Source organism: Hirundo rustica, chromosome 2 (assembly GCF_015227805.2).
Source record: "Hirundo rustica isolate bHirRus1 chromosome 2, bHirRus1.pri.v3, whole genome shotgun sequence".
Lineage (NCBI taxonomy): Eukaryota > Metazoa > Chordata > Aves > Passeriformes > Hirundinidae > Hirundo > Hirundo rustica.
This window is the reverse complement of record NC_053451.1, coordinates 96,787,905-96,813,210: the sequence shown is the minus strand read 5'-3', so window position 1 is coordinate 96,813,210 and position 25,306 is coordinate 96,787,905. Positions and strand designations below refer to the sequence as shown.

The window sequence follows — 25,306 nt, the reverse complement described above, 5'->3', positions numbered from 1 at the left end:
GACTTCCAATATCGCCACAGGACTTAGGTGTCCATATTTACTACTTACAGCAGTGGAAGTAGTGGTACTGTAAATGAGAAAGTTAGTGTCAAACCTGGAGAAGGGTTGAACCTACACATTTACTATGGGAAGAAGTATTTAGTACTTCTCTAAAATGGTATGTCTCTAAGACAATCCTTGGAGAATTATGTGGATCATAGAACTTCAGATGACCTTTTGGGAACTGAAGCACTATGGTTTCTACATTTTCATGTAAAAAAAAAAAATAAAAAAAAATCTTAGTATCTGAGATGCTCTGTACAGTAAGTTTCTTTTGATTATTAACAGCTGTTCTTCAGTTAGGGAGGATTTTTAGCTTCTGCTTTTAGGTTACTGTAAGTATTGGATAAATTATTAACTGTAAGACTGAGAGGGTTTTGTTTGCTTTTGTTTTGTTTTGGGTTTTTGTGGGAAGGTTAATGGCCGTAATATTGTCTGCTTTCTTTTCTTTTAGAGATCCAAACCAGCCTGTTCCACAGGACACAAAGTTCATCCACACAAAACCCAACCGCTTTGAAGAAGTGGCCTGGTCCAAATACAATCCTAAAGACCAACTTTATTTACATATTGGCCTGAAACCCCGAGTTCGTGATCACTATCGAGCAACAAAAGTGGCTTTCTGGTTGGAGCTCGTACCACACCTTCACAACCTGAATGAAATATTTCAGTACGTTTCCACAACAACTAAAGTCCCCCCTCCTGACATGACCTCATTTCCGTATGTGACCCGACGTTCTCCTGGTAAATTATGGCCAGCCACCAAACGCCCAGCAATGACACCTGCCAACAATCCCAAACATTCAAAAGACACACATAAAACAGCTCCAGAGGATACGACAGTTCTGATAGAAAACAAGAGAGATTACTCCACAGAGCTGAGTGTCACCATTGCTGTGGGGGCCTCCTTGCTGTTCCTCAATATTTTAGCTTTTGCTGCATTATATTACAAGAAGGACAAACGGCGTCATGAGACTCATAGGCGCCCCAGCCCCCAGAGGAACACCACCAATGACATAGCACACATACAAAATGAAGAGATCATGTCCTTGCAGATGAAGCAGCTAGAACATGACCACGAGTGTGAATCACTGCAAGCCCATGACACACTGAGGCTCACCTGTCCACCTGACTACACACTCACCTTGAGAAGGTCCCCAGATGACATCCCGCTAATGACACCCAACACCATAACCATGATCCCAAATACATTAACAGGAATGCAGCCCTTGCATACTTTCAACACCTTCAGTGGAGGACAAAACAGTACAAATTTGCCCCATGGACATTCGACCACTAGGGTATAGCTCAGCCCTTCCCCATCAACCCTCACAAGCCACTTGGAAGAAAGAAAGAAAAAAAAAAGAAAAAAAAAAAAAAAAAAAAAAAAAAAAAAAAAAAAAAGAAGAGGAAAAAGTTATATACCATCCATTGAACACCTTGTCAAAATCTACAGTAAAAATAAGTAAAAGAGAAGGACAGTCATTATTTTCTTACTGATCCTTCCCACAGAAACTCACAGATGTTAAAGATCATCTACAAACCCTGTGAAATGTGAAAAGTGTACATTGCTGTTACGATACTGCTTTAAGATCTCAGCCACTTTGATTGAAAGTTGAGGCCAGAAGAAGTAATTTAAAATGGTGTTTTAAGTGTAACAAGAAAAGCAGAGTCTTCTGGAACACAGAGCCAGTGACTGTACAGGTGTTTTGTTTTTAATAAATAAAATTATAAAAATATTCTTTATGTGCCATACCATGAATGGCCATTGATAAAACAAAGACATCACCATGGGCTTTTACCCAACATATGAAGCTGTAATTCAGATGGGGAAAATAGAATTTTATTATTAAAAAGAAAAATTAAAAAAAAAAAAAAAAAGAGAGAAAAAAAAAAAAAGAAGAGGACTGACTATGCAGTAAAACGTATAGTTCTGTGCAAAGAGATGACTTGCCAGCCTGAACTATATTTAAAGAAACTTTGTAAAAATGTACATAGCTGTGAGTTTAAAAACAAACAAACAAAAAAAGCAGCTTTTATTGATGTTTTCAGTTTGAAAAGAGCTTTTAGAAAGATTGTGCATTCAATTGTGACCTATGTGTATATACATTAGTCATATGACCTCTGTTTCCTCCAAGACCAAAGGAGGAATTTCTTCTTAATTACTAGTGGTTAACAAAAACCATGAGTTTTTTCTAACATGTTTCATTTATATGAGGCCATGGTGTCATGCAGAGGATACAGTTGTCTGTGTGACCTGTGTATTTTCTCTTACAGGTTACACTAGTGCATGTTAAAGTATTCATAGGCAATTGTTCTTTTCTGAAACATTTTTTCTATAATTTAATTTTGTGTTAGCCTTTGTTAAATTCCAACACAGCAATGGATTGGAAAACAAAGAGAAAAAAGACAAAAGAAAAGTGTTACTATTTTAAGCTTGTTGAATTGAACCAAGAAACATCCAAAAATATATATTTGGAGTCCAGTTTGTAGTTCTTGGTTATTGTGATACATTAGGAAGAGTTTTGTGCCCTGACAAAGCAATGAAAGCCTGTGTTTTAGTCAGCCTCCTTCAAGGAAAACTAGCTCTATATTCACCAGCACTTGCAGTGGAATCTCAGCTGAGAAAGCATCTCCCCAGCATTGCTAAAAAAATAAAACTACAATTTGAAAGTTGGGAAATGCAGGGTTGGTTGTCTTGCTGTTTTTCAAACTGTTCAGAGTGATGAGTATGTTAAGAACTTCTGAGCCTAGTAGCTTGTTTTGTGCTTGAGAGTGTACCTGTCAGAAAATTCTTATTTGCTGATTCACTGCACAGTCCCACAGTCAGTGAGCATTATGGAGAAAGAAGCAGAGAAATCCTCAGCTGTTCTGCATTTGAACAAAACTGAAAATCCCAGAGAGCATCACTCTCAGGAAAGGCAAAATTATTAGCTGGTTATTCCCTTCTACCTTTCCTTCACTAGAAAAACAGGGGCCAAGCAGAGCTATCAAAGTAACTTAGCAGTTTGATTCAAACATCTGATTTGAATGTGAAAAGCTAGAAAATAGTTTTTGCAGATGAAGATTGCTTTATATTTTGTCTTTGAAAGTTACTCCATCATTGAGAAACAGTAACCAAAGATCTTTGAACAAATTGGTCTGCACTTGAACGTGACTGTTCCAGATGTATTTTATATTGTTAATTCACAACTAAACTGCATCAATATCATACATCCCATAACAATTAACACAAGATGCCTTGTACCTCTTCTTGTTTTCTACACTTTTTGTTTTCTAACAAAATACCTTGAAATAGTCACCCCTACAAATAAAATCAAAGACAAAGTTATTCAATGAGGTCTGTTCATCTGCACAACTCTTGGTTGTAGCAGGCAGTAAAGCAAATTCTGAAGGAAAGAAATAAAAAGATAATGAAAATATAAAAATGCAACATGTGGCTGATATAATCTTTATCTGCAGCAAATGTGCTATAAATCTGATCTGGCAGCTCAGGTTGGAATGTGATGAAGCAGTAACCCCACAGTACAACTAGTAGAAAATGGAAAATGGTTTTGTTCTATTTCTTCACTGATCCATCACATTATATATTAATGCTGACTCTATATTAGACCATTTCCACCAGCTATGTAATGCCTCAGCTGAGATGCAGCAGCTCATAACTCTTAAAAAAAAAAAGGTTAAAAAAAAGGTTAAAAAAAAAAAAAAGTAAAAAAAGGTAATGATGCACAGCATCATAATCAGTTGGGTATGTTTGTAATGTGAATTACAGTATTTGTTTAGTACTTCCAATTGTCTTCTGCTAGCAATATGTACAGTACTGTGTCAGGCTTGTGACATTTGGGTAAAAAAAGTTCCTGTAAGTGAATGATTTTAGCTTTTAAAAGTAATTACAATCAAGTTGATTTAATAATTTGATACATCTGGACTGATGTATGATTTATAGAGGGAACAGATTTATAAGGTCTTCATAGAATTCTATAATAATGATATCAAACTATACTTTGAAACTGTCAAAGAAAATCAAAATACTTTCCCAGGCTTATATTCTTGTCCTTAAGAGGCACACAGGGTTCAATGATTTCTTCTGTTATTGTTTTGCAATTTTTTTGGTTTTTTTGCCTTAAGTAATGATAGAAGATATATATGGCTGGACACATATGTATAAACTTTTCAGCAGCATTTTTAATAATAAAATATCACGGTATTTTCTAATGCTTTGTGCAAATAACTACGTGTTCATCCTTTTGTGTAGAAAGTCTTTCAGAGGTGTGTTTTCTGCCCTATCTCCATTTCATTATCTACTGTAAACAATGCCTTGATATTCAGTATAAAATATTAAAGTAACAGAGGTTGCACTTTTAAGTTAGCATTGAGTTTTCATGGCTTTTGTAGTTCTATAAGCCTGCCAGTAAAAGGAAAACAACTCAGACAACAAAGATATAAGAAAATAAGCTCCATATATTACTTGTATGCACTGCAATTCCCATTGAAGTAATGGTTTAATTGTTTTGTTACTATTTTTTGAGGTACTGGGGAAAAAAAAAAAAAAAAATCTTGGGTAAGCAGTTTTCCATGTTAGTATATAGCTTAGCAGCTAAAAAATGCAAAAAATATATCTTCCAAATTAGGGATCAAAACAATGCAGATACATCTAATATGTCAAGCTCCACAAGTCAATGTACTTCATTTTTATATTTTAAATTTAGATAAGGAATGAGTTTTGTTAGGAAAAAATATGTAAGAATAACACCATATGTGACCCATATGCATTTAAAGTATTTACATATATTGCAAGGATGTAAATATCATTCTTCCTTCAAAGGCTGAGTAAGTAAATAGATTTTTCTTTTATGATGTCAGATTTTGTTTATCCAACCAGGTTTCCTTTCACTGGAAAGGTATGTAGACACTTCAGTAATTTGAACTGGGTATTGTTATCTTTCTGTAACTATTCTTCTGAATAGAGGTACTAACAATAATTTCAATGAATTTTGAGCATATTAGTGAAGAGTATTTGAAAAATCAAAGTCTGGAGTATTCATATTGAAATTTTGATATGAAGAATCAAGCATCTGAGATAGAAACATGCGCCTACTGACCTAATCAAGCAGCTTGAATTTTGAATGTTGAACTTGTATATAAAGCTTTTGCAAATAAACTGCAGATTTAGAGTTTTTCAGCAAATATGTCTAATTACAGGTACACTTCAAAATTCCACACCTTTCTTGTGATAATTCATACACTCAAAAAGGGTTTACAATTGTGCCATTTCTGTTCCCCTTAAATGTCTGGGTGAACTCAGTAAATTAGCTTATTTTCAGCTAATGAGTTTCACATTTCAAAAAGAGAATTTCTTCAGAACTTTGTTCATTCTAACTTAACACTGTGTTATTTTATTCCTTGACTGCCTGAAGTATGAATATGCAGATTAGTATGTTCCTATTTTGGCTTTGCTATGAGTATTACAATTTAATGGTATTTAATATCACATAAAAATCATATGAAATAATACCATGACAATTATGTGCTTGTGGTTTTACATTTGTATTATTTAATTATTGTCTACTGTTTCATATTTTCATCTACAGCTGTTTGGCATCACAAGCCTCATCAGCCTGAATCTCTCCAGAGGTCATTAGCAGCTGGTAAAAACTAGAAGTTATGATATTATAAATTTATTATAATAATATTTTAAAAGCTCCTCAACACATCAAATTAGCCTGAAAAGTAAGATAATAACTTTTTATTAAATTAAATTAAAAATAAATAAGGGGTTTGGAAAATATCTAAACATCTTGTTTGAGCTGTAGTATAATAAATAATATTTTACTTTTGGATAAAGGTTTGATTCAAGCCATTTTGTTTGGTGTTCCAGAGTCAGCACTAAGTTTCTCACTGTGTCTTGTAAAAGTTGTTATGTTTTAAAGAAGTTATGCTTAGTCTTTTGTTGCCTAGCCAAATTATTTCATACAATTTTTACCCATGTAAAGAAAGTCAGATCACTCAGGGATGACTTAGACACAATCCAGTCAGAAATTCCAAACCAGAATTATTTGTCATAAACCAAGTGAACTGCAACTCCCCTAAGACACAGTAGTAATTAAAGAGAATATGCAGTAATAGCCCAACAATTCAAATGTAAAATAAACATCTAATAAATAAGGTATGTTCTATTTTTCATAGTGGAAACTTTACAAATTTTTGCAACACCTACATTTTACTAACTTCATTTTCCACCCCTTCTCTACATAAACTAACAAAACCCTTTCAGACAGTACTTTCTGGAATATCCACATATGAAAATGAGGGATGAAATAGATAACCTCTTTTTGTTTTCTCCTCTACGTAAAGATCCTCAAGTGCTGAAAACATAAAATGTTCTTCCTCTAGTGCCTTCTATTCAGTATTCAGAGTAGCCCAACTCCAAGGGCCCCAAGTTTAAACAAAAGGGAAAATCTAGACAAAGGACTGACATCTACTGGCTTTGACTTAGTCTAGGCAGCACAGCTGTATTTCTCTCCAAGAGCCAAAGATGTGGTACAAAAACAGAAGAGAGCATTTCTATGTTTTATTTTTAAAACGCTGCATTTCTAGAGACCTTTTTTTTTTCCCCCCAAGTTTTGATGTCTGATATCTTGCTTTTTGCTGTACCTAACTCAAAGCCCTCACACATTTCATGTCCTCTCATATCTTTTATCTCTTTTTGTGCTAGATGCTTTCCGAGAGATACAGAAATGTTTTCATGGGGTTTTTCTTCTGTCACAACATTTAAGTTTGGCTTCAGACTTGTTCTGTTCTGCACTGTATGACTGTGAGAGAGTATTTTCATCTGGCATTTTCCTTGCTGCTTTTAGCGTTTAAGAAGTTCTCCTGAAGGGGTATTTACATGACAGTATTCTTCATCCTTGAAATGCATCGATCGCCATGACTGCATTTTGTGCCAGCCTAACAGCTTTGCTTTGACATGGTGAATGTCTTAGTGGGAAGTGCCAGCTTGCAGCCAGCTCTCCTGTTACTCTGCAGCTTTTATTATTGTTATTATTCACTGCTGGCGTTTGTTTCTTTTCTCCATTGATCTTTACTCCAAGGTAAATTAAGTTAGTATGTCATTCTGTTCCACAGCAAGAATTGTCAAACCCTATGTTCTTTGTAATTCTTGTTTAGATACAGCTAATTGCATTGTTCCACTAAAACATAAAAACCTTTCTAAGCTATTACATTTCCTGATTCTACCATCGGTGCAAACGAACAGGGGGCTGCCACAGTCAGCCTTGTAGGACAAGAATTCATGCTATGCTGCCTTCCACTTGGTGGGGACTTGTTTCACATACACAGGAAAATAAATACAATTAGCATTTTCATGCATCAAAATTTCATTACATCAGATTAACGGTGAGCAAGACCCAAGGTAAAATTCAGAGAAAATGCACTAGTATCCTGCACTGGTGTTTATTTTGCATAGGCAACAATTTGCAGGTTAAGCTGAAGGAGTGCTTTGTACACTTTAGTCAATGGATATCTCACTTCAGAAACGAGACTGGAATTTGAGGATTTCAGGAAATGAAGATGACTGTGCAAAAAGTATTTTTAGTGGGGTTTCTGCTTTCAAAATGCCTACCAGCAGCAGCAAAGAAACTGCAGGAAGAGTGTTTTAAAATAAATAGGAGTCAAAACTAAATTGTTTCTAAATTAATTTGACAGGAAGAAATATGATACTATGTGATATGAAATGACCTTAAAGTAATGTGATGGATTTCTTCTGTGTGAAAGGCCAATAGAAAAATGAAAATTATCTCAAAGGATAATTTTTTACAGGGACTAGTCAAATTAAATCATTGCAGAAAATGAGACTATAATGGAATTTTGAACAGAGATGTTGTGTCATAAAGGAATACCATATGGATTTAGATATGCAGAACATAATCTACAATGTTCATCTGGGTATTGAGAAGAGTAAAATTAGATCCCAAGATGCCCTACTTTAACCAGAAGACAGTGCTGCCTTTGTAGATAACACAGAAAAGTGAAATGTGCACATTTCTCAGGAAATTATGTAAGATGAAGTGACAGACTGAAAAAACCAGGGAAGAATGACAGTACAGGCCAGGTGCAGGTCCTGCCTGGATAGCCACCCTGCATGTAGGCCCAAGAGAGGAATCATGTTTCAAATCTGCTTTTTTCTTCATTTTCCTGAGTGCATGGATAAAATGTCCTTGGAATATTCTCTTTTCCACTAGGCCCTTGAGCCCTCTAAAATCACCAACAACTGATGTAATAGAGGTTCCTCAAAGCTGGAACTGGGACTGAGAAAGAAGGAATATGAACAGTTTACTTCTTATTAGTAATTTTTTTCTCTTCTTGGTGAACGAGAATAAGAAAGAGTTAAGAGGTGAAGACTGATGTGCAGCTAACTTACCCCAGCAGTCAGGGAAGGGCCAGCCAAGCACCTTACTTTTCAGCTGACTGGGAAAAAAAGCAATGGAGGCACACAATGAGCAGTGGTCTGTGAGGGAGTTGCAGGAGATGGGCAACAATCAACTGCTGACTTGATTCATGAGGCTTGAAAGTCTCTTTTTCACCCATTATAATGGGTTAATTTAAAATAATCTATGCTGCTCCCCAGACTGTAAATTCTGCACCATTAATATAGCAGAAAATCAGTAAGAAAGTGATTAAAAATTAATCAAATAAAAATTTAACTATCAAAACTAAAGCTCCAGTATGTGTGAGAGAAGTAATACTCAGCATTACCTTAAGCCTCTCATCTGACTGCAGATGTTTTACTATGCCTCCAAATCAGACACAACAGAGATTTCTGGTGGAGGCAGGAGAATAAATCATCATGTGCATATGCACAAAGGTAGAAAGTGGGATTCCATTTGCAACAGCTCCACACATTGCTGCTTCAATAAATAGTAAGTTTGAAGTTACTTACCTTTTCTTGCTGAGTTTTTAGAATGTGAGGTAAAGTATACCAAGGGCACACACAACAACTTCTAGAAGCTCTCAGACCTGCAGCCCACAGTTGAAGATAAATGAAGACAGAAGTTGTTGGAACTTTGGATAGCTGAGACCAGGCTTCTGTTAGGAACCTGGTCCTCTTCAGTTCCGGCTGCCAAAACTACATCCAGATTTCATGTGTAATGAATGTGTTATTCTTGTGAATAACTGCTTCTTCTTCTAGAAGGCTGCCATGTAACTAAGGACTAAAATAGATTGAAAACAAACATATCTCCTCAGGGTGGTGGCAACATGTCAGTGACTGCACTGACCTCTGTAGATCAGGTTTATAAACTTCCTTGGCACTCAGTAGTTTATTAATAGGTGACTGGTCAGAAACAGAGAAGTCTATTCATTAGGTACCATGTAAGAAATAACACCAACCACAAAACAGAATTTAAGATAATTCCTGTTAGTAAGGTCACTGTGATATAGAAGCACTTCACCAATTTCCAAAAAACCTTGTGAATCTGGCATGTAACAAATAATTTGGAAAGCACAGGTGATGCTGGAGGGAATAGGTACACATTTTTACTGTTGCACAGATGTGTGCATTTGTACTAAACTGGCTATAATTCTCCATTTTTAATCCAAGATCTGATCTCAGCTTTATTTGTCACCTGGAATTATTTGGTTTTACGTTCTTTTGGATAGTTGTGGAGTTTATGCACTCTGAACTTGGGGAGTTCTACTCTACTGTGATCTCTCTTTCCTTAAAAATAGAATAATTAGCACTGGGAAAATATATACTTTTCAGCTATCTCAACAATTGCCTGAAAAAGACAGTAAAGTCGAGAGACTGTATGTTTGAGCACACAGATTTTTACAATTGTCCAAATCTGTAATTCTGACTGTAAGTGATTAGAAATTTAGCAGTTATTTTCAGAGCAGTTTCTGCATTGCAAGCCTTGAAATATTAAGAAAATATGATAGCAATATAATTTTGTAGGATACGTAATTTTGGGAAAGAAGGCTTTTGGTAGATATACCATCTCAATTGTTTTAATAAGCAGTAAGATGATGGATGTGAAAATACATCACCTTTATAGGAATTTTGCTAGCATTTCAGTTTAGAAGTCTACATATTTAGATATTTGGGATGTGTTTCTACATCTATCTATATATGAAGATCTATTTAAGACATATATATATATGCTTATTATATGCTTCCTTGACTGCCAGTTTTAAGTGTCATATTATAAGAGCTATTTTCAATTATTTACAATTCATAGAATACAAAAAATATTAATGCATTTTACAGATATTTTGTATCTGGTTCTTTTAAAACCTTTTTTTTTTCATAGGTTTACATAAGCTTTTGCTTTGAAGATTCACACAGAAATGCAGCTGAGGGAAAGATGGAAGATAAGTTGTTTATTTAAACTCACTTGGTGAAAATAACGTCCCAACTGCAAAAATTCTGTTGCAGAATGTAGACCTACGTTGTTCCTCAGGAAAAAAAAAGAAAAAATCCCATTAATCTGTAAAAAATGAGGTTACAGAAATGTGAGTAAAAGCAAGTTATGCAGAATGGACAAAGATAAGTGAAGAGGATGGCAGGAGCTGCAGAAGAATTGTGGCCATTAACCAAGGACACATGAGGAGGAGCCAGGAAGTGGTTTGAGTCTGGATCAACTGAACTCAGGAAAAGTATAAACCAGAAACCAGGAAAATAACCAGAAAATCCATAATACTGATAATAAAAGATCAGAAAATAGTGCACAGGACAAAGACACAACTCTAAACTGCCAAGCTGTGTTTTACATTCGTATTTTTGTTTGGTTCAGGAATGTATTGTTAAAGGAAATATGCCAATCCCCATTAATTAAACTTTCCTCACAAACTAAACTTTGTTGTGCATTGCAAACAATCTTGGAGCAGATGAGATGGATTCCTTTTGCAGGAATATACTGAAAGTTATGATCTACTAATGCATCCCGTGCCTCCAGGCATGCCACTGAGCCTTGTGGATGCAAACAATACTGTGACACTCCCCCACAGCCCTGGCATCAGCCTTGGTCCCTCTTCTATTTAACAGACTAGCAATTCAGCTATATGGCCTCTGGCATAAAAATGACAGTCTTTTCCCACTGCATCAAGGCTGATTGATCCTGTTGTCTAAGTTCAGTTCATGATGCAGTGCCTTCGATTTCTGTCCCAAAACGCATACTAAACTGCCAAGTTCTAAAACCATTTACAAAACACGTGCTCATTTTTTTAATTCTGCTCACAACTATGAAAAAGGGAAAAGGCAGGTCCCACCATTGACTTTGTAGATAATATTGATGAAAGGATATTTCTTTTCTCTTTTAAATAAAGAAAGCATGCACTTGATACTAAAACTAATTCTGCTGCTGGTGGTTTAAGGATTCAGCAATACAATGAAATTTACTTTTGTCCTCTTAAAAAGCTAAAATAATTTTAAAAGTGTTTTAGTGGGAGAATATGCAACCATGGTGTTATGGCATATGTTCCTAACACTGACCTAAAATGCCAAACACTTGAAGATGTTCAGAGTGAACATATCCAACAATATAAAAGACAAATAAAGAAGACAAAACAAACAAAAGAACTTCACAATTTTAAGGGGGTTTTGTGTTTTGAATGCCCCATTTGATTTTAATCCTTTTGCACTGTGAAATCTAGGCACTGAAAAACATAATCTATTTGGAAGCACTATTATACTCAATTTGGCAATTAATTTAGTTACAAAGTATGGTGGGAGGAATTAGGAAGTTCCGTGTGATTTCACGGTTCTTCCCTGCTTATATCTTCTAAATAAATATTGCAGGCATAGCCAGTAGATTTTTTAATCTGCTCTGCCAAAAAACCAAACAAATATGTTTATGGTTTCTTTTTTGTACCAGACATAGTAAGGATTTTGGTGTCAAAGTTAGGCTTTTTATTATTTTATTATTTTAGTCTTGGCTATTACAAGGTCCTATTAAAGGACCCTGTTTTAGCTAGGAGAGGGACACAACATCCTTTCCATATTTCCATGACAGTTCTGTTATCACATCAATTGAGAGAACTCATATTTCATCATGTACTGCAATGCTTAAATTTTGAGGTTTTCTCAATTTAAAGGCATGTTGAAACATTTCTCTTTCATTCCATAAATTAAATAGCAAAAAATTCTTTGAACAAAAAATCCCAAAACAAAAAAAACCCACCAACTAAAAATGTTTACCTATATATGGGGGACAAATCTATAGAGGGCACACTAATCTCAGAAAAAATGAAATTTGCAACTAACGCTGAGTAGTCGGCAGTCTTAAGACAGATTTTCTACAGACTTCAGGAGTACAAATCATCAACATCATTTTTAAATTAAACTCTCCTTGCTGATTGAGATAGATATTAATATTGATTAAAATAAAAGTTTTTGAATATGGTATTTTTTTAAGGTACTGAAAAATAATTTTTGAGGTAATGAATAATCTATTGAATAATTATACTTTTAAAGGCTCTCAGAACTTCCTATACATATGAAACTTCAGAAGAAAATATTTACTGAAAATCACTCTTAAGTCTAAAGAATTAAAGTACAACTGGGTACATCAAGTTACCATGTCTCATACTTTTGGAAAAATTGCATGAATTTATACCCAAATTCCACTGATACTTGTTAAAAAAAAATAAAAACAAAAACAAAAACAAACCAAAAACAAAACCAAAAAAACATGCACAAACCTGCACTAATATAACCACTTTGAGTTTTTAATTCAGTTGTAAATGAGGAAGCTAGAGCAAATCTGTCTCTCCATGCAAGATTTTAGGAATACCAGGGGTGAAAGTGTCATTTACATAAAGCAAATTTAAATCAAGCAACAAAATTGAACAGCTGTACCCTACTAACACCAAATAGAAATGTAATGGAAAGAGAAATAGTAATGGGATAGAGAATGGAGAGTGTCAGGGAAGTTCTGCCACCCTGGAGTTATTCAGCTATTTAGTAGAAAAGGAAGAACAGAAAAATGTGCAAGGATAGTAATTCTTAGGGAGAAGAGACACCTATGGAGGAGGTAGGAGCAAAATAGATACATCACTTGGCTCCGAGAAAGAGATGTGGAAAAGGTGAAAGACTGTGGTCTAGAGCTGGTAAATTCAGAGAGATCTGATATAGAAGCTCAGAGGGCAACATTGACTTGATGTTTAGGTAAAAAAATCTTTTTCAGTAATGGAAATCACATTACTTGTGAAGATGTCTAATTTTTTTTCCATATAACTATAAATAATCAAAATTATGTATTTCCAGAAGGTAAAAAAAATCACATTCATGGCCGGCTCTGATTGGAACATGGAGTTGAATCTTTAAAGGCTCTAAGATACAAGTGCATGCAGAGTGGGACAAGAACCACACTGTCTAGATATTTTTAAGTAAATTTATATCCGTAGTGGTTTTCTCTAGCAGTAAGCAGAAAGTGTGATAAGTAATGCAGAGACTTCATCTAGAAGACCAGTCTGAGTGTGCATGGTCTTCAGCAGAACAAGCTAAGTCTGGAGTCTTTCTCAATGATTTGCATACTCAGCGAGTCCATTTTCTAGTAGTCCACTACACCAAGAGTAATTTAAATGCTGTGAGAACTTTTGGGAGAGAAATTGAAAATGGAAGATAAGGTATGATACAGCCTGTATCAAGAATTTCAGAAGCAGCATTCTGTGAGCTCAGTACTTGTGTTGAAACTTCACAAAGGAACAGAAACTGCTGTTGGGACAGGGGGTAAAGATAGGAAAAAACTATGACATAAAACCTCAGAATAGGTGAAAGCAGGGTTTATATGTACAGGGTACAATAATGGCCATGCATCCCAAATCAGAATAATGAAATACTATATGAGATATCATGATGGAGATAGGTAGTAGAAAAGAGTATATACAAAAAGAACAGAAAACTAGAAATAAACAGAACAGCAAAAGATAAACTGTGGGGCTGAAGAAAGTTCCTGCATTCTTTCTCTTACATTTAGGTACAAATATTGTGTAAATGTTACATAGAGCTATGTAATAAGTATATATGATACGTATGTAATAACTATAACGTTAATGGTCAGCAGAGGCTGGTGAAGCACATATTTTGTGAGAAGGTCCTAATTCAATAATATTGTGCAAAATGGATGCACATACACACTGTTATGATTCTTTCTCCTTATTTCTTGTGGTAACATGTGGCTTTTATTGGCATATGGGTGAGGTTGGTGAGTCCACAAATGCACAGTTTCCTACTGTAACCAGACTGTAACCAGAAGATGTAAAAGGAAATTTTGCTTTCTCTAGAAAATAAGGTACTGTGTTCTGCTCAGAGTTGTTCTTCTAAACATACAGTGTACTTTAATGTGTCATCATCACAGTCTCATCCTTTTTCTAAGTTGTAGCATATTAAAATTAAAATACCTTCTATATTAAGTACTATTGAAAGTCAACTTTTCCAGCACACACTTTGTGAATAATAAAATCAGCATTTCTTTTTAGTTTATTTTTTTCACCCATTATGCTATGCTATGTATCTAGTATTTATTTGCTCACCTTTTCTTCCTTTTCCTCTCTGCATACACATACAGGTATGCATTTTAATCTAGCCTTGGGTTAGTCAGACTGAGCATGGATGTAAACCCAGGGACACATCCAGAGGCAGCCTGGACAAAATATACATGACCTGGCTTGTTCATTGTCAAGCCACCATTACTGTAAGATGCCTATTAAATAGGCCCTAAGGTGCTCCTTGGCCCAGTGCCACATGTCACATGCCTGTGTTGGTCTGTCAAGGGCTGTCTTGGCCACAGTGTGTAGTTGAGAAAATTCTTCCATTCGCTCCCTAAGAGGATAAAAGCCATAATTCTTCAAACTGAACTCCTTTTAAAATACCTGACCTTTGTTATGACCCCCGTCTTTCTATATTACATTTAAATATGTGCTTCATAATTTGGTATAATTTACTTGGAAATACTGCAAGCATTTGCATCAAAATTAACTTGTGAAGTCAATTAAGTGTTGTAGAAAACATTTATCTTTGTTTATTCAGTCACTATAATGTTTCCTCATATGAGGTCAAATGAGTAAATAACTTTTAGACAGAAAGCCTGGAAGAGCTATGTGCCTGTTTGTAACTTTGAAAAGCACACTGTGTTCTTCTGAAAAGCTCTAATTTCCATAGTTCTTTAATCACAGATGTGCATATTGGCCTAAAAATTTCTTCCCTCTAAAACCAATAGCAATATTTCCACTGAATTCCACAATGTAAATCAAAAACTATACTCATGTCTTCTTAAAAACAAGACAAATGTGTAGCAGTTGCTTTTGCATTTGTTAATACAGGGAATTTTTGTGTGTTTTTTCCTCTCTGTTAGAAGCTAAAAAAAAATTGTTGGTGTTGTACTCATGATACATTCAAACTTTAGCTTATTCCTAGAAAGAAATTTACAGTTAAGAAGTCTTTGGAGGATTTAGTTGCATCTGTCTAAAACACACACCAGTCAAGTTTCTAATAAAACTAGTAAGAAAATTTGCTAAGAATAGTAAGAATCCATTGCTAAGAATAGTAAGAATCCATTGCTAAGAATAGTAAGAATCCATTACAAGTGGTATTCATATATGAATTCACAAAACTTAAGTCATGTTGGAGTCATAATTTGTCGCTGACAATTGGGAACAATGTTGATTGTTACAAAATAACACTCAGTTTGGAGGGCACTTTGCTAGATAAAGTTCTACAGAAATACCACATTCAGAAAAGGAAATTAAGCCTCAGGTAAAATCTTATTTTTCGAAGAGTTCTTTAGACTTCATTAAACTTCTTCCCTGACACAAAAGAATATTATATTCCAGTGCTAATAAAACTTCTGTTTGAGAATTTTGGTTTGGATTTTTTTTTTCTTTTCTTTTTGTATTTTGTCAAAGATTTTATATTTCTGTAAGAAAGATTTCCTATTTATAAAAGTAATATCTTTGTTTGGTATGTTTTCATAATTCTCACTTTTTCTAATTTGTAGTAAAGTGGGATGACTAACATGTCAGGAAAGTTATAAAACCCACAAAATTAGACAAAAGGCAAATTGAATGTAACTTTAAATTTTAATATCAATCTGCTTCTGTCAGTGTCTATATTTTGCCACTTAGGTTCTTTTCACATATAAATAACATGTAGTTGTTTGTAAGAATTTCCTATGAGGGAAGGGGGAACGATAAAATGATTGAACTTTTATTACACTAGAAATTTTCCATTGAATTGTATTCATATTGAAATTTTCAGTATATTTTTTTTTCCAGAAATAAACCAATAAAATTTGGTTATCTTTGAAAAAATATTAAATCAGCGTGACCTTTATTTTTTATACTTTTTTTAAAAACAGAGCTCTATTTTTTTAAACAACATGAGACAGCATAAAGACATAAAGTAACATAAAAAAGACCAAAATCAGTGAACTAGAAATTTGCTCAGTTTATCCTGTGGATCATACACAAAACATTTTCATTTGGCCCAAAGAATTAAGCAACATTAATAAAAGAGTAAAATGGAGTACCAAGGAAACAAAATCACAGTCATAACATGATATTAACAAACCCACATTATACCATGATTTATAGACAAGTGAATTCTTAATAGCTTCAATATAACTCAAAAAGAACAAAGAAAAAAAATACATAAAGTAGTTGGTGTATCTCATCAAATTGTAGTTGAAAAATTAATTTATAAATGGACAAAACAAGAGAAATCACAAATGCCATGGTATTAATGTTAGTGTTAAATATTTGTTGCCTTCAAAGTGAGTAAGACAATTTTTAAAGAGTATTTAAAACTGCAATAAATCCCAGTTGATTTAAAAAAAAAAAAAAAAAAAAAAGTTTTCTACATACTAGTGACATATCTAAAAAAAAATTGTCCTCATATACTAGAGAATAATATCATTCATTTTTGCCTATTATGTGACAGAGGATGTTGAAAGGTGGGTTTGATTTGATAAGGACATTTATGCCCCAATAACAATTAGTATAGATGTAGAACAGAAGGGCACCCAGGACTTTTCTAATTGTGATACTGAAATAGGATAAATCACTCCATTGAAATAAGTGGAATTTGCCCATTTACGGTGGGTGAAGATTTGTCACAGTCATTCTTCCTTCCATGTATTTACTGTACATAATTTTTCTTGGATTTTTTTTTATCTGCTTACTGTTAATGAAAAGTAGAATTGCTTCTATTTTATGCTTTGAAACAACATAAGCAAATAATAGAAAATTCCCAACTTCCTATAGTACTATAATTCTCAGGGCAGTTTTCCCTTCTGTTTCACCAGTGAGAGGCAATTTTAGTGAGTAATATGTAGCTCATTGATGTATATTAATCTATAAAGCAACATGAAGCTCAACTGACAACATGCATAGCTCTTAACAAGGAGCTTTTTTTTTTTTTTTTTTTTTTTCTCCCCCACACTTCTTTCCCTGTACAAAGTCAGCTTAACCAGACATATAAGAACTTTGCCACATATTTCTTCTCTCCAATTAGCAGCAGGTTTGGGGTATTTTTTTCACTGTTACATGGCTATTCTGCTATATTGTAACTGGCATCATGCATGATACAGTAATGGAGGCTTTTTATCTGGCTTCTTTTTTTTTTTCCCCCCCCCCGGGGGGATGTTTCACAAGTTGCTATTTTAGTGCTATTTCAGCAATTTTTCAGTCACTTTTCATTCTCTAAAATCAGTTTCTTTCAGGAATAAAACATAATCTCTTCTCCAAACCCCTCAACTGCCTTACTATTTGACTTCAAATCAGGTTTCCAGCATGAAATCACAGCAGGGGGAAAAAAAAAAAACAAAAAAACCAAACCAAACCAACCCAAAAACAAACAAACAAACAAACAAACAAAAAAAAACCCAAAAAAACCCACAACATGGTTTTTATCATATCAAGCTATAGTTATCTGCTAAATAACCATCCATTCTCCAAACAACCTGCTTTGAGGGCAGGAGATAAATATTTATATCAGAATGAAAGTAATTGCTCTGTTTGTTCTCCAGTCCTTCTCTGCATCTAAGTTTCAGGTCTCACAGTACTGAGGACTTACAGTTCTTCCTCAAAGTAGGCAAGTCTTTCCTAATAAAATAATCTGCTTTTTAGGGGCAAGTATATTCTACTTGAATCTTTGCTACAAACTGCTCCTGCACTTCACAGAATCAGAGGATCATAGAAAGGTTGAAATTAACTTGATTTGGTTAACCTGGCACCTTCACTCTTTAAAGAAAAAACAGAGCTTTAAAGAAAAAACAGGAGTATTACCCCTTTTCCATCCTATTGAGAAGCTTTTCTTTGGAAAGAAATTAAAATTAATTCCCATTTGAGACCTATAAGATGTTTTGAAAATGTCAGCTCTCCTGGACTTCTTAAAGTTTTTAGAGGAGAAAGAAGTCTGCCTGGCTTGCCTTCAGGGTCATGTGCTTTGTAGTAGAATACAGAAGAACATAGGCATGAAAACCAGGTAGAAAATTTTGTTTGTATCTGTAAATATCTCTTTCAGTTTTCTTCACACAGACTTATACTTTATCTTCCCCAGAAGGAAGGAGATCAAGCTTCTTGTAGGTGCTAAATAATGGAATTTCTACACTGTGCTTTGAGACAGACACCACCTGATGGCTGAGTGAAAAAAACCCCACCAAAATAGACATAAGAGTGAAAAAAACCCCATTAATTTCAGTGTATTCCCCTTGGTTTGTATCTATCACCTTTCTGTCATGTACCACAGGATATTTCAGGATTTGGTCCATTACTTATAAAGGATCTCTCTCTTTCCTCTCCAAAGGTTGTTTCACAGTCTCCAAAGGAAACCAATGATCATTTTTCTCTCAAAGAAATTTTCAACTACCTGAACAAATAAATTCTACACTATGTTACACTGCTGCTTATTTTTACTAAGGCCAGGTTCTTTGGCAGAGAGAATTTGGGAAAGCAGTGCCTTGACCTGTAGTTCTAAAATTTTGTCCTTTACTTTTTCCTTACAAATTTACAGTGACTACTTCTTATGTTACTACTAGAGTCTCCTACAAGTCTGATATGTGTTAGCTGTAATTTCTAGCAAGGAATTGAATTTTCTTGGACCATTAAAACTTGTATCTTAAGATAAGGTCAGTAATGAAGCAAAGCCATGCAATCAAACCTTGTTATTAAACTCTGTAATTTTTTTAATCCCCTAAGAGCCCACTGTCCTTATTAAAGGACTTAGACAAATTTATTATTAATTGTGAAAGAAACAAATAAAAGGATTTCTGTATTTACTGCATTCTATTCATTTTCTTTCCCTCAAACAATTCAGATAAGCCATACCACCAACAAGTTTCTCACTGCTGTGTTGCATTTTGCAATTTGCTAGATTGTTGCAATGCCCTGACGGTAAGATCTGTGCAGAGCCGTTGTGATGGTAAAATAAGAACAGCAACAAGAGCTTCATTCTTTCAGCTGATGAATACCATTAATCCTGTGACCCATCATTCTTCATGTTTGAAAAAGACAAAAAAGTCTTCACAACCTAATGTCATCATTTACCCATAGATGATAAGAAGTAATTTTAGATAATCTGAAACTTATTTTCTTTTCATCTCCATACCTCTCAGCTTTTTAACTTTCTCTTAAGACAATCTTAAACCACCCTTTTTATATCAGACTTACATATCTGCAAGTGATGTTGATTTTCTTCGCTGAAAATAAACTGAGTAGTCTCAAGCACATCTCTAATCTTCAACTTGTCAGTATTGCTGAAAACTTAAAATATGTGAAAAACAAGTAGCACTTTTGGAGTATACTGTGTAAGGCCTGTAACTGAAAAACTTGATGAATCTTAGAAACATTATAGACTTATCTATGCATTTCTCTCAGAAATCCTTTCTTTTCATGATATTTTTGTTCTCTGATATATTGTCTGATGTTAAAACAGATCAATTCCATTATCTGAAAATTCAATCTGTATCTTTGTTTTACAGTAATACAAGATACTCTTTATAATCTGAATTAAAGGTTTGAATTTAAATAGACTGAACATAGACCTTGCTTCTGTGGAACTACATAAAAATAGCCCCAGAATTTAATATGCATTCAGATATTATCCTTCAGCTATCTTGCCATACAAGACACTATTAAAAAATCATGAATAAATTAAAACATCAGAAGGGTTTTCCTCTCTTCCTATTGTATTCTTCAAAACAAAAGAAATGAAGAAAGAAATTGTAATGGTTCAGCTATTGAAGAAAGTAAAAATATTCTGATTGTCTCTCCCTCTGTTTTTTATATTAAAAAAGAAATTGTTAGTCAAAAGAAGCACAAAGATAAAGAATATTCTCAGTGATACTGTCAAACTTCTAATTTCTGTTCCTGTCTTTTGCATGAGGAAGAACAATTTTAAAAAGAAACAAAGCCTTATAGATTGTCAGGAGAAAAGTTTTATTGTTCTGTTAAACAAATCATTTGTAATGACCGTTACATTTGTGAAACAACAAAGTATAAAATCAAAAATAATCTTGTTAGATTCCCTAGGGAATCCATCCTGCATAATTTCTCATACTGTATTTACTAACATATTGTCAGATTGAATATCACGTGGCTTGATCAATGAGACTTTAGTCTCATTCCCTTGGGAATTCAAAGATTAACAATATATCTTATCAGTAGGATGTCTTGCTTTGTCGTTTCTTTTGCACATAATTACATTTACCATTTTACTTGTTACTGTAGTTTCTCATAATTTGTCCTTACATGGCAATGAATACCTACCTCTCTGAAGTTGTCTGTGTTAAAGTATTAATGTGCTCCTGCAAAAGTAATCAGATTTGCCTTGGGTTTCTGCTTTGCAATCATGCTAGTTTGCATTGTAAACTACTAATATCATGCAATATAAACTCCACTACTGCTGCTCAGGCAAAGAAAACAGAAAAAAGAGTCACTGAAACAAATAAAGTACCTTCTTCTGAATAAAGATACAAATCACTCAAGCTATTGCTTCCTATAAAAAAATATCTTTGAGACTGCAAAAAATTGAAATTTTTGAAAGTGTTCTGAATTAAATGGATGAACATCTGACCCCTCATCTTGTCCCTCATCTCATTCCAGATTGATGATTATTTTGTCCTGATGGAAAGATAAGAGGTTAAAAAAATCGGTTTCAAAGTACAGGATTTTATAGTTTTACTTTTTGATTTGCTATTTTGAAATCAACCTGTAGCAATTGTGAATATAAAGTACTTCTGATTAAAAAAGAAAGTTCTAATAAATATCAAAAATATGATATCTTGTAATTTACACTATTTCTCCTTTAGAAAGAGCATTCAATAGGGTTTTACTCCTATTCCTAGGTAAATAAAAATATTCAATATATTTTTTCAGCAGAGTAACCAAAAAATACTAAATGTTCATACAGCATTGATTTAGTGATATGTAGCATACTTACACAACACCACAATACCATATTTTTAGTTGCTTTTTTCCCCATGTTAAATATTATTTTCATAGTAAATTTCATAGCAAATGAACATAGCAGCTTGTTTTTAATTTAATAATAAACCATGTTATGAATCATTCTTGTTTCTAATCCTTGTGTAAAAACATATTGCTAGGAAATAAGCAGTTGAAAACATGCAACTTCTAATGTATTAATACATTTAAATTTATTTAGTAGACATTAATTTTTCATACTGTCATTTATTTTAGGGCCCAGTCCATTATGTTTCTCCAAAATATTTCCAAAATCAGGTCACTCATTTTGTCCTGACTCATACATACACTTTTTTTCATGAGGATCAGGCATTTAATGAGCTTTTTATGGAAAGAACTGCCGAACTTTCCAACCTGTTTCCACTGTAGCAAGTCCTTCCCACTCCATTTGGCTAGTCATACTTGCAGGAACATTATTTTCTGGGCAGTATTGTTTATCCCCCAGCAGACAGGTGGTAGAAGGAGTTAATCATCTGCGAGTCAATGTTCCATGTTTTTGATAAAACTTCCAACCAACATGCATGGGCATGCTGTGTGGCTGAGATGAGCATTCAGATATACTGTAGGCAAGGATGATAACAAACTGTTTCAAAGCAGTTATTTTTATAAATTCGGGGAATGGAGCCTTGGAATGGATGGAGCTGTGACTTTTTGAATGTTTTTTTTTGCCAAACAGAAACTATTTGGAAAAATACTTTTCTGGTAAAACATTTTTGTTGTTTTACACTGATTTCTTTTCTTTATGTCCCCATTTCCATATATATGTTCCTCTTTATTTTTTTTTCACATAGAAACCAGTCTAAGGTTCTAGATTGCTTTGTGACTATTGTGGATCATAAACCTCTGGTCAGAATAACAACGTGAAAAAAAAATAAAAATAAAGCCTTCATGAGGGAAGGAAAGTGAACTTTAGAGGAGGAAATGGAAACAGCATTAGCTGGGCTGGCTAAACATGACAGGGATGTCTTGGGGTCAAACATGGTGAAAATCAGCAATTGAGCAGAACGTGCTTCCTGCATATCCCAGTAAAGAGCCCTTGAAAGCTGAGTTGTGTGCATCTCTGGAGCAGGCAAACAGCTGTACCTCCTTTTCTTTTACTAAAAGAATTTCAGGAAAGAGACACTGTATTTTCCAACCACATGGCATGTTCATTCTGCAAGTGTGAAGGTTTCCATATATCTTGTCCTTCATACTCCAGCCTCCTGGGCACAGAAGTATATTAAATATTAAGGGCCATTAAGCAGAAATATTTAGGAAATAGAATACAATCATGTATTTCTGTGATCTGCTATGCAAGGCTAATTTTGACAGTGTTGTATGTTCTGCAAACATCCTTTGAGAACAAGTGGAAAAAGGGATGGAAATTCCCCTTGAGTATCAGATACTTAAATGTAGATGTTTGTAATATCAGGCTCCATTACACTGTAGAATTCACATCTAGACTTTTGTCTAGGACAGAGTCAGCTGAACTTACAGAACCAGCGTATTCATCTTAAATAAGCCCACTGGTCACCTGAGGAGCTTTTTCAGCCTTCAATGATATGCTTTTGAATACAACATTTACAGAGCCATTTTACCCATAAATTTATGCTCCAGAAGCCTGGTTCTGAGTCTCATCCCTGATGTCTACGATGATATGGAGCCACCTAGCAGATCTGAACACCTGCAGTATTTTCAACATCTTACAGTAAATTGTAAGTTATAGAGCTATTTCAGCAACATACCTTAAAACAGGTGAGATCTTATATTTTAAAGTAACTTGGGGACAATAAATTTATATATTGTTAGCTCATTCCTATTTGATTTCTCTTTCTTATTGTCTATTATTTTTAATTCCCAACTGAAATATTTATTTATTCTTTTTTAATCCCTGTGTCCCATTGCTTCTCCTTTAAATCCGTGTCTTCACCTAATTAACATCTCACATTTATCAATTTCTTTCCTGGGTTTGAGCAATTTAGTTTTACAAGCACTTCAAAAATCAGAGTGAGAACTTCGAGCAGATTGCTTAATTATGTGAGTAGTTAATTTGTCATTATGTAGAAATTCATACATAGTAAGTGGTCTTTTTACTTTTTAAATTTTCATATGAAGATTACAGTATGAAAGATTTTTTTATTATTTTTGGTAATTATTCTTACACTGTTCTGAAATTAGTTATAAAAACTAGTTAATGCATTTTATGCTTATTTTTATTAAAGATTTTCTAAAACCAGTAATATGCCACAGGTCTCTTAACACTTTATCTCTTCATCTGATACACTCTGAAATCAGAGCTATTTATCAGAGTCTTAGCTTGAGAAGAGACAATCTAGAAGGATGTTCCAAGTCAGTTCATAAACTCGGCAGTATCTTTTTTATATCCCTTGGGAAATGCCTTGTCAAATGTCTAACCTAAATCTGGATAAAAAATGACTGAGAGTGTTTTGTCTTTTAGAGGTTTTACTTTGTAGTTGACTGATTTTAATTTTACAAGGAGATTGTGATAAGGTCCAGATACCAACTCTCTGTTCTTACTTCTTTCAAAGGAGTAATGTATGAGTGCAGTTACCAAACAAAAAGTGGCGGAGGTGACTTTAAGTCATGAAAAGCCTTTGTTCCTGTAAATTAACCCATCCAGTCCAGTGGAAACTTACAAGCCCTGATGTTTTCCTAGACCAAGAATAGGGGGAGTGAGAGGATTCTAAGCTAGAAAAAAAATACTTAGTTCAACTAGACTCCAATATTAAAGATATTTAAATTACAAAGCTGTGAAGACTTTTGAGGTCTAAGACCACACTGTGGATACCTGTCAGTACATCCCACTGTAATCCATGGGAATATTTAACTAAACATCTTTGAAATACCTGCTCTAAGGCTCTGACTCACAAAAAATGTCCTGTTGAAAATCCAGTGAGAGTGCAAGTCATTGTGTCTCCAATTATCCCCTCTTCTCCTGGGTTTTTCCACCTTGTTTCTTGCATAGACTGATCCATTTTGTCTGAGAGAAGTCCTGAATTAGCACAGTTAACAGCCTGAGATATTAATTAAGACAAAAGTCTGTGCATGTTTCTTTTTAAAAACGTGGTATGTTTCAGTAACATTTTTGGAAGTCAGCTAGTGATAAGAATAGGAATGTCTAAGGGAAGAGACTACAGTGAAACAAGGAAAAACCCTCACCTCAAATCAGCTCTACTTGGTAAACAAATCTGTATATCCCAATTTGATAGTGGAATGTAGTATGAAGGGTTCATAATACATTTTTCTATAAACTATTTTTAAAATATGAAATCTGGAGAAACTGAAACAATTCATCAATAGATTCAGTAAGAAAAAAATAATTGAGGGTTTGACATTGACATGTTCAAGGTGAAACATTTATCTTTTTTTAACATATATTTCTGTTTGAAATTTTTAAATTGCAAAAAAAAAAAAAAAATGTTTTCTTTCCCCTTATACAATGAGAACGTATTCAGGGAAAATGCAATTCTTTGTTTAATCTTAGATATTTCTGTGAAAATTAGCACAGATACGTTTCTGATCATCCCAGTTTTTCCTCTTTTATTCCTAATTTAAAAAATTCAGTGGCACAACCAAAGAATCAGTTTCTTGTACAGAGCTACTTAGGATTCTAAGTCCCATTGAGTTTCAATAGGTCTTTGTGTTTGATACTGTCCCACTGAAGTCAATGGGTGCAGGATGAATCCCTTTATCCCTCATACACTTAGCAAATGTATGAGTCACACTCCAGGCAGCCAGGGAAGTGAGGCCATCAGCCAGAATCCTCAGGACTGAAGCCAACACTGCTTTGTTG

General features: G+C 34.2%; 1 protein-coding gene across 2 annotated transcripts in view; it reads left to right on the top strand.

The window, feature by feature from the left end:
• NLGN4X (neuroligin 4 X-linked) overlaps window positions 1-4,251 on the top strand; it is a 161,404-nt gene extending 157,153 nt beyond the window's left edge. For both annotated transcript variants that reach the window (XM_040056255.1, XM_040056254.2), the window contains one exon: window positions 494-4,251. In XM_040056255.1, coding sequence (XP_039912189.1) covers window positions 494-1,343 — 850 coding nt within the window. In that variant the 3' untranslated portion in view covers window positions 1,344-4,251. The remainder of the gene's footprint in view (window positions 1-493) is intronic.
• Window positions 4,252-25,306: the final 21,055 nt, after the last annotated feature.